This window comes from Corapipo altera, unplaced genomic scaffold, assembly GCF_003945725.1.
Source record: "Corapipo altera isolate COAL_440 unplaced genomic scaffold, ASM394572v1 61411, whole genome shotgun sequence".
Lineage (NCBI taxonomy): Eukaryota > Metazoa > Chordata > Aves > Passeriformes > Pipridae > Corapipo > Corapipo altera.
Window position 1 is genome coordinate 15,038,141 of NW_020884875.1, and position 12,832 is coordinate 15,050,972.

Below are 12,832 nucleotides of genomic sequence, written 5' to 3' on the forward strand. Positions count from 1 at the left end.
ATAAGCAAAAATGCTGGGGATATTTGGTTTGGTTTGGTTTGGTTTGATTTAGGCAGTTCATTTTAAGGTTATTTTCTTTTTTTTCCCCCTTTTATCTGGTACATCAATTCTCTCTCTCTTAGAGAAAACCAATGCAAACAACTCCATTGCTTATTCATGTTCTTTCATGTCTTTTCAGTTCTCTCTTTCTTAACTCTTGTCTAATGTAATTGTGCGCAAAGAAAGAATAGGAAACCCCTTTCAGCGCTGGGGAAACATGGGCTAAAATGAAATAGCTCTCATTCATTCATGATGATGTGCTGGTTTTGGCAGGGGTAGAGTTAATTCTCTCCACAGTGGCTGGTGGGGGCTGTGTTTTAGATTTGTGCTGAACATGGGCAATATAGAGATGTTTTTGTTATGGCTGATAGTGCTTTTCATACTGCCATGGTGGTGAAGAGGCTGAGGGTGCATGGGAGGCTGGGAGGAGGCACAGTTGGGACAGGTGACCCAAAATGTCTAAAGGGATATTCCGGACCATATGACATCATGCTCAGTGTATAAGGGGAGGGAAAGAAGGAAGAGGGTGGTGTGTGAGTGCAGAGTGATGGCTATTAGCTACCCGTCTTAGAGCTCTCAGCTGTGAACCTATGGCATTGCAGAGCAAAATGAGAGAGTTGGAAGTCAGGACTTTCCAGGATGGAGAGTTGATGGCACAAGAAATAACTACCACTCAGCAGAGGGGTGCTATGAGCCGCAATGCACTGTAGAATGGCTGGAGGCATGTATTGCTAACAAATGAAGGCATAAATATGGGAAAAGAAAGGTGCCTGCTCTCACTATGAAATCTTCATAGGATCACAAGGAATGGGATGGAAATATCTGGAGTGAGTCCTCGGACTCTGAGTTTGAGACAGATTTAACAGATTTGGAAGTGGTACAAGTGCAACTCCTCATACAGGTGGAGAGGCAGTGGAATGTGTCAGATGGAGGGGTACAGATCACATGCACTTATAGCCCAAAAGAGTTAAGGAAATTTTCAGAGCTCTATCGGCAAAGAAGTGGGGAAAGAATGCTGGTATGGATTTTGAGAGCTTGGGATGATGGTGCTGCACCCATCCACTTCTTAATGGATGAAAAAGATCTATTATGCCCTATAGCCAGTGATGATCAGATACAACAGATGCTTAGTTATGAAATATCAGGGGTCCTGGTGGGCAGGATATTGCTGTGCCTACTGTGTACCAATGGTTTTGTGCAGCAATTTTAACAGCATATGCAGATACTGCCAAACTACTGTCATCCCTCAGAAATTGGTGTACAATGAAAGAAGATATTAGTTTACTGCGTCAGATGGGGGTGGCTCATGTGTTGATTACAGGATCTAGTCTGGATGGGGCAACAGTAATGACAAGTATAAAAATGCATCTTTTGAGAAGGGCAGCACCTGTTTCACTTAAACACTTGATTGTACCAGAAGTCATGAGAGGTACTGGTAGCCATAGGTGCCCTAGCAAATACCTTGAAAAACATGGGGGGTGTAGTTTTGGAACCAGCTGTGCTGGTGATGGATGAAAATAAGCTGGCAAAACCAGAAAAGAGCTACCTTAGGGGTGACAGGGAAACAAACTGATGTCCCACAATCAGAAATAGAAGGAACTGCAACATCAGAAATATTTCACCATCACCAAGTTAGTACCTATACAAAGAAATTATTCCCCCTCCACCCCACTGCCACCTTACCTCAAGGCACTGCCTGGCAAATGCCAACACAGGAGAAATGGGAGTTTTGCTGCCAGTGTAGTCTCTTAATGTAAGGGGAACTGATGCCTTTGTGTTGCTTTAACTATAAAGTGGCAATCGGGGAGAACTTTACTGTCTTAGCTCTGGTGGATAAAGGGGCTGAAATTACTGTATTGCATAGTGATATAACTAATAAAGAAGCTACATCATAGATCTGTGGCTTGGGGGGAAATCCCACCCCCACCTTCCAAGCTAAGGTTACTTTAACACAGGAAATACTGCCCCATTTGTCATGACAGTGCTAATTACCCCAGTTAAAGAATCTATTTTGGGCATTGATATTCTGGCAGGATGAACTGTTGAAATGCTAAATGGTTGGAGTTTTTTGGGGACTTTGTAAGCAGAATTTTCCACTGGATTTACCATTAGGCCTATAACCCTTCTGCATGGGTTCCTGCAGTGGAATCCTGTTGTGCTGTCTATGCCTATCAAGGTGGTGACTATAAAACATTCCTAGGAATCACATTCCAGGAGAGGAGAGAAGGAAATTATACAAACTATTCAAGCACTTCAACAACTAAGAATCCATGACTTGTTTTAACAATCCTATTTGGCCTCTTTGGCCACCCACCTACTCGCCCACACACCTGTGTGTGTATTTTTCTATATTTTTATATTCATATCTGTTTTTAATCTCTATAAAATGCCCTCCAGTTTTTAATATTGAATATCTCATTAAATTTATGTCTGATAAATTATTTTGTAGTCTTTTCTATTTTCTATTTCTTTAGAGAAGTTTCCAAGTCAGAGATCACAATCACAACCAGCATTATGATCCTACTGCATAGAATTTAGTTTTTCTAAGATGTAGGGCAAGAGCTTCAAAAAATAGCTTACCCAAACACAGATTGCCATCAAAAGACAATAGTTTCAAACCTCAGATCCATAACAGGACTTACTTAATTCATATTTTTCTTCAACAAAAATCCCAGAAAAATTACTTTTTATTTACATGTTTGTCTCCACAAACTCACAATTTTCTCCTTTAGGAAGTAGGGTTGTACCTAACAAACAGTTCAGAGCTATCAGCTACCACAGGCACTACTTACCTCTGATGTTACTTCCAGACGTAAACTATCATACCCGAGGTAAAATTTATCCATCTCAAGAAGTCTCACTGTACATAAGCCAAGCTGAGAATTTCTTGTTATTGTTACAAAATGTAGAATGACTAACAAATTATGATACTATGGTGATGATATCATAACTGATGGTTCTTAAGTAAAATATTAACTCTGAGTAATAGAAGTACTATGGGACTGAATAGGGCTGTGTTTTCATTGCTATTTGTTAGTTATGCAATGAGAAGGAAAATTCCTCTACAAAAGTGATGACTAGGACTTTTTCAAGAGCTTCCATTTCATAGCAGCTCTCGCCTTCGTTTCTGCCTTGTAAAAACATGCACTGTGAGCTGTGGAAAAAAACCCATAATGACAACCAGTTAGTTCTAACTGACTGATGCTGTCAGTCCACCATTTTTATTGCTTTAGAAGGTTGGAAAATTTCAAGCAGAAAAAAAATAAATCTAATAATCTATTCAGAGAAGCCATAAGCCACCACTACCTGGCAGTATCACTGAGATGCCTCTATAATCAAAATCCATAGCAGTAAGAGTGATGCAAGACTGCACTTTCCCTAAGGTACTGCGTATGTGCTATAAACACTCCCATGCATCTTTTGGGGGATATCTCATTACTGCAGGAGATAATGGCCAACATTTCATACCTTTGTCTTTTTTGAAATGATACTGAACCATAAATTACAGGCTAAAACTACAAAGAAATCATTCACTTGCCAGAGATGGACTATTCCTTGTAGCTTATCCTATGTTCCCTATATTTTTTTCATAATGGCATTTATGTTGGACACAAGGAACAATAGGTAATTACATGCTTTACTGTTTTATTTGAAGCTTCTAGGCATTGTGTCAGTAATGATATTCTCTTTATGCAATGTTCTTTTATAGTTTTTTTCAAAAAGAATCTCTTTCTCCAATTTCCATAGGGAGTCCTCATTAAAAGTACAATCTCTACTAAGTGCCATTAATTTAAACAACCAGAGCAGAATCATAAGAAAGGTTAAAGAGGGAGCAAGGCCTGAGTGCAGTAAGATTTATTATTTTTTCTCTCACACAACATTTGTCTGTGCTCTTGGACAAGTCCCTGAACTACCTTTGTAGGGTATTGTTATGTATGTTTAGCAGCAGGACAGTGCTATCAGCAGAAGCCTTGACTTGATCTTTGTCATTTTTAATCTTCAGAGCCCCTGTGGGAGAGGCATGGCTGGGGGGCTTTTCACAGAATTACAGAATCACAGAATGTGCTGAGCTGGAAGGGACGCACAAGGATCCTTGAGTCCAACTCCTGGCCCTGCACAGGACCATCCCCAAAAGTCACACCCTGTGCCTGAGGGTATCATCCAAACTCTTCTTGAACTCTGTCAGGCTTAGTGCTGTGACCACCTCCCTGGGGAGCCTGTTCCCAATCAACCTCTGGGTGAAGAACCTTTTTCTGATATCCAACCTTAACGTCCCCTGACACAATTTCAGACTAGTCCCTCAGGTTCTGTCACTGGTCATCAGAGAGAAGAGATCAGTGCCTGCCCCTGCACTTCCCCTCAGGAGGAAGTTGTAGACTGCAATGAAGTCTCCTCTCAGTCTCCTCCAGGCTGAAAAGAACAAGTGACCTCAATCACTTCAGTAAAGACCACCATCTTCATTGACCTCCTTTGGACACTCTCTAATAGCTTAATATTTGTTATTTTTCTTATACTGTGGTGCCCAAAACTGCACACAATATTCAAGGTGAGGCCGCCCCAGTGCAGAGCAGAGCGGGACAATCCCCTCCCTCGACCGGCTGGTGATGCTTTGCTTGATGCCCCCCAGGACATGGTTGGCCCTCCTGGCTGCCAGGGCACTGCTGACTCAGATTCAACTTGCCATCGACCAGGACCCCCAGGTCCCTTTCCATGGCACTGCTTTCCAGCATCTCATTCCCTCGTCTGTACAAACATCCAGTGTTGCCCCATACCAGATGGTGGCAGAATCCGGCACTTCTCCTTGTTGGAGTTCATATGGTTGCTGATTGTCCAGTTCTCGAATTTGTCTTGGTCTCTGCAGGGCCTCCCTGCCTTCGAGGGAGTCAACCGCTCCTTCCAGTTTTGTGTCATCTGCAAACTTAGTATCCCTTCCAGTCCTCTGTCCAAGTCATTTATTAAGATGCTGAAGAGCGCAGGGCCTAAGGTGGAGCCCTGTGGAACCCCACTAGTGACAGGTCACCAGTCTGATGTTACCCCATTCGCTATTACCCTTTGTGCTTGACTCATGAGACAAGTCCTCATCCACCACACGATATGTGGAAGCTGTCCAGCAGCAGTAAGCTGGTGTTAGTGCCCGGCTCCCCCAGGGGCTCCCTCAGCCCCTCAGGAGCTCCCTCAGCTGGAGGGTGTGGGGAGAGGCTGCTCCAGGCAGCTCATTGTTCTGGAGCTGTTCCCCAACACCCACCTTGTGCAGTGCTCCTGCTGGGAGCAGATGGGGCTGGCAGGGCAAGCTCCCCTTCTCCTCCCTGTAAATGCTGGGCACAGTGCACATTGTAGTACCTGCGTCAGTACAGACGATGTGCCAAACCATACCATTGCTTCAGGATTAAATCATAATGGAGCTGTCTATCCCCTGGAACACAGAGCATTGCCCAACATATTGGAAGTAAATGGCAAACCACTGATGTTAATGCATGTGCTATGAGGGGACAAGAAGGATTTATTAGTGAACGTAACACCATCAAAGCCCAAGACATTTGTCCTGATACTGAAAAAACAGTTTATCATTTTGAAATATGTCCTGATGAAACCCCCTCAAACCATATTTGTATATATTGGAAAAGGATGCACTTGTATGACAACCCCTTGTGATTTTGTATTTATAGATAATATTGCTGTAGATCCAAGAAACCATTCTAATGTTCGGATCTGTAACTTCATTGAAATTATGGAATGTGATTTTAATTACTAAACTCCCTTTACATCTTATCAGTTGATACTCTTGTTGTAATGAATCTCACCTTGATAAGAAAGCTGCTGTTGAAGCAAGCTCAAGAAAATGGACAAAGCTTTGATTACTGTCCATCATGATGTGGAAGAAATACCTCACGTGCTAGAACGAGTGAAGAAAGACAGAGAACATCAATGGTGGGATCCTTTTTGGATGGTCACCTACTGCTACATATATACATACATACACACACACATATATATATATATATCTCCTTAATATGTTTTGCTTTAATAATGGTATTGTATGTAAAAATTTGGAATATGATGAAATTATTAACTTCCTTGCAATTCCTATTTACATCTGATGTTCCATGCAATATACACACACTTGATGTTCCACATGTGCTTGATGTTCCATGCAAGAAACACAAGCCTGATGTTCCACTCAATAGACACATGCTTGATACTCCACTCAACGTACACCTGATTGATGTTTCAAATTCATACTGAGTTTGTGTTGTTTGAGTGACTGTAGTGGATACTGTGGGGAGAATACTGAAAAACAAGTTCAGCAAGGAGTGCATGTGTTGGCTGTAACTCACCAGGGACAAACTGTGTGCACACATTCATAGCACTGAGGCAACACTGAGGGAGCTTGGTGTAACATCTAAAGGAGACATGCAACAAGGGATAGTGATACGAAAATGCTGCAGTCTTGCTTTGTTGAAATCAATGCAGCTAATGGGAACTAAGCCAAAGGAATGATCCAGGTGGTAATCCAAAACTCTGTTCTGTAGCCAGTAGGGGTAAGTGCTCTCTATCATATTGCTGCTGTGGCTACAGGAATAGGACTGGATAACCAATCCAAGGGGAACAGACCTTTTTTGTGAGGTTAATTCTCAAACACTGTTTTCCAGCCCAGGACACAGTGCAGCAGATGCATAAGGAAGTTTGAGCTGTCACTAATTGTCTGAAGTTAGGCATCTAATTGGGATCTACTTTTGGACTTGCCTGTCTGGCATGTCATATTAAATGCTACATGACATGGTAATTGGAAAGGCACAGAAAATGACGAGGTATCTAAAGGCTGAAGCAAATATGACAGCTCTTCTGCTGTTCGCACCAACATCCAACCAGAGACAAAACAAGTAACCCAGCTGTGGAGTAAAGGGAAAGCGTTAGTCTTGACATATGCACCAGGTATCCTCTCTCTGGCCATCTGAATGCTGGGAAAGGCTTGGAGCCTCATGGATAGAGTCAGCCGAAGAGAATACATAAAACCTTGAAAAGGGGCTAGTGGCTGCTGCATGACTTGTAGTGGCTTTTCCAATCTACCTTCACAGGGTGGAGTAGCTTTACAGGTGGCAGAGGTGAGGCAGAACAGGCTGAACAATCAAAACACATCCAAATGACTCTGGACAAGCATTCAGCTGGCTCATTGCATAGACTCATAGTCACTGAAGCTCAGCAAAAGGCATACAGCCTCCAGGAACAATTCCAGAGAGAGAGTCTGAGACCTGTGCCAGCAAGAAGACTGCAGCCTGGTAGGAACTACCCCGTCATAAGTACATACAAGCAACAGTGCAGACTAAGTAAAGGGAGCCAAGAGGAATGCAGACCCTTCAAGCAAGGCGTGCTTCCTCTCAGCATACGCAGATCATCTGCACTCTCAGCTACTCTCAGAACTGAACTATTAAGGCTCTGATTCTGCTGAACTTAAACAGATATAAGTATCCTCCGAGTAACCTTACTGAAATTATTAAAAGTACTCCTGTCAGTCCCAGCTCACTGGTAATTCTTAACACAGCCAATGTTTTCAAAGCTTATAATTTGTTATTTATCAGTCTCATCAGTAATCTGTCATTTTGCAGGTGTAACTATTTTGGTCAAGACACAATGTAAGCAGAGCTCTGAAAGTTTTAATCCAGTTTCAATACCACTGAATGTGAACTTGAGGCAGTCAACATCAGGAGTCAGCAAATATCTTCAGTAACTTGCTTTAGCATTTTCAAGCTACCATAATGAATAGGAATCAAAATTCTGCTTTGTTTTGACTGACACTGCTGTAACAATGGGCTGTTGCTTTCACTTTCTGCTGAAAAAGAGGATGGACTTGAATTAATCACTTAATAAAATGATTCTGTAGCTTGACGTCATAAAGACACTACGGATGCTTAAACTGTTAGAAACAAAATCAGGGATTCACAAACTGACATTTTATTTCAGATACATTTTTTACATTTGTACAATACATTACAGAACTTTTCATTTTCTGCAGAATCTAATAGATATTGTATAGCTTTTTTCTATAAGCTTATAATAAAATAAGCATTACAAATGAAATATTTGTTGCTTTAAGGGGAAAAGAAACAGTTACAAGAAAACACAAAAATATACCTGTTACAATCCATGATGAAGAAATACACACTTTAAACTGGCTGAATACAATCTTCGTACATTAAAGTTTACTACAGCTTGTTAGCCTTTCTTTTTCTTTTTCATCATGTATTTTATCAGAATTTTTAAAAACTCTGTTTTACAGAAAAAATGGCAAAGTACTGTAGTTTCATTCCTATTAATGGGTTCTTAAAACCCACAGTAATGTATTGAAGCCTAATTCAAACCTGTAAATATTAGTCAGTCTTTCTTTGATTGGTTTTTTTGAATTACGCCTCATATTTGGTTATCAGTACTGATAAAAAGGAGTGTCTCTCAACATCTGCTAAGTGCAAAGTGCAAACTTTCTCTGAAAATGCCTCACCTATTGCTGTAGGCAGTGTTCTAGTGTGGCTGCTTCTAAGAAGTGATTTAAAGCTAATGAACATTTGGAATTCCAAGTGTGGAATTCCAAGTGTGTTCTACAGAAACAAAACTGCTGTTGTGATTTTTACATTTCAGGAAAAAAAACAAAGATGACAGTGCCATTATGCTTTATTTATTCTAGAGTGGGACAATCAGATCTTGGGGAAGTTTACATTCCTTTTGTCAGCAGTTATACTATAACACAGTTATATTCCTTCCATCAGCTGGATTCCATGGTGTTTTTATTGATGCCATGCAGACATGGCAGTGAAAGCACTAAAGGCAGTCCAACAATTTAAGAAGTTGTATTTTATAAATGGCTTATAGATGGTTTACAGATTGAAGGTGAGAATTAACCTTTTTGAGGTTTGTAGTATTTTGGCCACTGACTTCAAGTAGAGCCAAAATGTCACTGAGACAATGCTCTCTCTGCTCTAAGTCTGACCGTGATGCATGGACCTGCAGCAGACAGCTGGTCAGGTCAGGGACAGACTATTCCGTAAGTCAGAGTATATAACCAACTTCTTTGCTGGCACTTAAGAATGTTCCTTCATGTTTCTCTCATCCCTGCTGGCACCTTTGTCTAAATTAAGCAGCCTTGCCTGTGACAGACATCCAGGTGTGAGTTTTGCTTCTGCTTCTTCATAGTGTGATGTGTGGGTATGTCCCTGATTCTTCCTTTGCAAGCCTGACAAGGTTCTCCCAACCTCCCTTGTCTTTCTGTGGTGTTGCTCATCCAACTTCCACTTCTTTTCCAGAGAGAAAATATGACCACACATCATCTTGGCCACTGGAAATTTCCTGCACAGAGATTATCAAAGTGTCAAGTCCTTTATCCACATGCATTTGCTACCTACATTTCCATTCTTGGTCCGGGGAGGTGGAAAACCTGAAACAGTGTAGACTGTACAGTAGCTAGTTTGGGGGTTATAAACATCTTAATTCAAATACAGAATACAGATTAAATGAAGACTAGTTTCCAGGGCAACACGATGACTGCTCCATCGATAAGCAAAACCTGAGATTAGCTCAGCTGGTTACAGCATGGTGTTAGTAATGCCAAGATTGTGGGTTTGATCCCTGTATGGGCCATTCACTTAGGAGTTGGACTCAGTGATCCTTATGGGTCCCTTCCAACTCAGAATATGCTGTGAAAAAAATTAACTGAAGGTTTCATGTTCTCAGATATTTGGGTCTTCTAAACTTGCAAAAGTTGGCAACAGTTTTCTGGCTATATCAACTGTTCATGGTATGCCTCTGTCTACATACAGACATGCAATTTTCACAGTTGTTGGTGTGCTTGGGTTGTTGTTTTGGTGTGCTTTTTAAAAGCTTGGCTGACACAGAACCCTCCCAATTCCTTCCCTTTGCCTTAGAATATATGTCTGCATTAAGTACAATTAAGGTATGAGTACCTCCCACAGAAGAGAAATGTGTGTTTGAGGTATTTAAAATGCCTCACCATGTCAGATGCACGTAACTATGGTTCATGATAATTTCATTCGTTCATCTTCCTCACACAGGGGGTTGCCATGGACACACCAGGCAGAAGGTAGAAAGATGGTGTTGGTTAAAAGTTTTTCATTTATGTCCACTATGAGAACATCCAGAATGAAAGAAAAAAACAGGTCAGTGACTTACAACTGATGAACTCTGTTGCAACAAGACTTCTAAACAGACTCCTCAAGCTGTATTTAAAGAACCTCATCCATGTAGTTTTTGGCTCTAATTCACGGGAGCTGAGCCCAGAAATCAGCATTATGATCATCTAGTCTAAACCCCATACAGAATCATACAAGCCATAGAATCTTCTCTAACAGTATCTGCCATGAACACATTAATTTTATATAATTCGCCCCAGCTTTTCCTTCTGAGTCTGGCACAACAATTGTGAGATCTGGAGGACCCACGGCACCCTTAGGTAACATCAGGACTCAGTGATTTGCAAACTCATGGAAGGACATGTCATGCCTGTGAATTAAGTGCCTGTTTGGCTATTGTACCTAAGCCTCTAACAAAAGCCTTACAGGTCTGAGGGGCTTACTTAGTTTCATTTGCTCCTCACTATCATGATACGGTCTTAGCAGAGAGAGACGACAACATGGACTGAGGACTTTGGGTAGGAACTGTCTACCTGTGTGGAGCAGTGAGGCGATGCTGGCTGCAGCCAGTCCGTACATATTTCAGAGAAACAGCTCCCTTGAAGATGTGAATCACACACAGCCTTTTGCACAAGCTTTACAAAAACTCTTTTGGCTCTCTGAGCTCATTCCCATTCCAAGATCAGGAAAATCTTGTGGACTGCCTCATCTGTTTCCCCCTGTTGTGCCAGCGCAGGGCACCAATGTCACATCAGTCTCAGCCCATCCTCAGCCATCCCAGTGCTGGGTCAGGTAACTGTGTTACCATGTGTCGCATCCTGGGCTGGGGAACTTTTCCTTGGATGAAAGCTGAAAATAGTCTTTCCGATACTTAAGGCAGGCCACATGTTAGCCTAGTTACTTAACAATTTAAATTTTAGAAAACCAGTATGTGTTGAATAATAGCTCTTAGCATATTGCATTACGCAACATTTTTATTGAGATAACTCATGACTTTTCTTTAAACTTTTTTCCTGAATTTGTTTTGAGTTCGTTGAAAACTAGTGTCTTCCTAAAGTAGATCTCAAAGTCTTCCTTTCTCCTTTCCATTCTTCTCTATGTTGTATACAGTTTCCCACAGCTGAAAATACAAGATGCAAAAAGCAGAACTGTTGCAGAATTTTCTTTTGACTGGCCTCTTTTCTTTTTCAAGGCACAAGGAACTTGTGCTGCTTTGGGCAACTTTTTTTGAAAAAAAAAAAAAAAAGATTTTAAACATACCGAAGGATGCATGTTGCACCTTTTATCTAGCGACAATTTGGCATGTATATTAGTTTTAGGTCCCTGCTGGTGCTGTAGTCTATGGGCACACTGAAACACACATGAACCATGTCATTTATTTCAGATAATAGAAACAGAACCTGTGAGATATACAGCTATAGCTATTTGGATATTCAGATAGATATATTGATATTTGTGTATATATATAGGCAGTGCATTTGTAGGAATCTATAATTACATTCCCTTTTGCTTACTGGCAGCAGCTCAACCTCCTGTAAGAGCGACATTTTTCCTACACCATGTGAACTAAGCAGCCAGCAGCAAGGGCAAGCCCTTTCCCCCAGGGCAGTGCCGATTTCGTAAGCCCATGCCACCCTCTCACCCACCGCGCCCCGGTGACTCGCCCGGTCTCACCGCTCCCGTTGGCCTCGCCGAGGGTCGAGGGCGACAGGAACAAGCCCCTTCCCAACAATGTGCTGCAAGTCGTCGAGCAGGCGGCTGGGCACTTTCAGGCCAGCGTCCAGCTTCTCCTTATTGGCCTTCGTGAGTCTCTTGATCCTCACCAGGAGGTCGGGGCGGTTGTGGCGAAAGTGGGGGTTCCAGAAGTGGTGCCGGGGCCCATCGGGGCTGTCGGGACTGTCCCCCGCCGCGGCCGGCCCCAGCCTGGGCCCCAGCCTGTGCCCCAGCGCGGGACCAGCCGGCCCCATCGTCAGCTTGTGGAACCCGTACAGGTTAAGCTGGCGGATGATGCTGCCGAAGTTCTTGGTTTTGAAGACCTCCGCCTCCCCGGCAGCGCCGGGCCCCCCGCCCAGCAGCTCCCGCTCGAAGAGCGCCTGGTCGATGAACAGCCCCTCGCCGCGGGCATCCCAGCGCACGGAGCGGACGCGGGGGTTATTCACCAGCAGCCACAGCTTGGCGGGAAAGGTGCAGGGCCGGGAGGCAGCGGGAAAGAGGCAAGGCCAGAAGGCTGTGGAGCCGGAGCGGAAGCCAGCGGGCAGCAGCGGCTCCGCCATCGCGCCTGTCGGCAACTGTCGCGACACGCGAGGGCGGGCGCCCAACGCCCCGGCAACGACAACGGCCGCCGCGCGAGGGCGGCTCCGCCACCGCCGCGCCCCGGCACGCGCCGGGTGCACGATGGCTGCTCGTGCCGGCGCCGGCCCAGCCCCGCCGGGCCCCTCGGCCTCCGTCCCGCAGTCCCAGGTGCCCTCAGTGCCCCCGGTCCCCTCAGCCTCACCCATCACCCCAGTGCCCCCAATCAGTGTCCTCCGTGTCCCCACCCCACCCCCCAGTGCCCCCAGTGTCACCAAAATGTCGGGAAGAATAAAACTCTCTAACACTAATTTCAGTATTAGAAGGCAGGCATTACTTTATTTCATCAAGAATCACTCCTAACACAT

The 12,832-nt window shown here is 43.5% G+C and overlaps 1 protein-coding gene across 2 annotated transcripts; it reads right to left on the minus strand.

Annotated features, from left to right (window-relative positions):
• Nucleotides 1–11,105: 11,105 nt before the first annotated feature.
• On the minus strand, nt 11,106–12,507 carry LOC113943392 (heat shock factor protein 5-like). 2 transcript variants are annotated; one of them, XM_027635082.1, is made up of 3 exons: nt 11,850–12,503; nt 11,436–11,525; nt 11,106–11,295 (listed from the first exon to the last, which is right to left on the minus strand). In XM_027635082.1, exons 1-2 carry the CDS (start codon nt 12,446–12,448, stop codon nt 11,462–11,464), a joined length of 663 nt encoding a protein of 220 aa, XP_027490883.1. In that variant the 5' UTR covers nt 12,449–12,503; the 3' UTR covers nt 11,106–11,295; nt 11,436–11,461. The 2 variants fall into 2 exon arrangements, with proteins under 2 accessions (XP_027490883.1, XP_027490884.1); XM_027635083.1 differs by lacking the exon at nt 11,436–11,525 and having other exon boundaries at nt 11,850–12,507.
• Nucleotides 12,508–12,832: the final 325 nt, after the last annotated feature.

Bases quoted from the DNA above. Each gene is read 5' to 3' on its own strand.
- LOC113943392 (XM_027635082.1), bottom strand. From the start codon at position 12,448: ATGGCGGAGCCGCTGCTGCCCGCTGGCTTCCGCTCCGGCTCCACAGCC. The intron at 11,526-11,849 runs GTGAGACCGGGC...TGTGTGTTTCAG, and splicing joins CGGCGAGGCCAACGGGAGCG to TGTGCCCATAGACTACAGCA.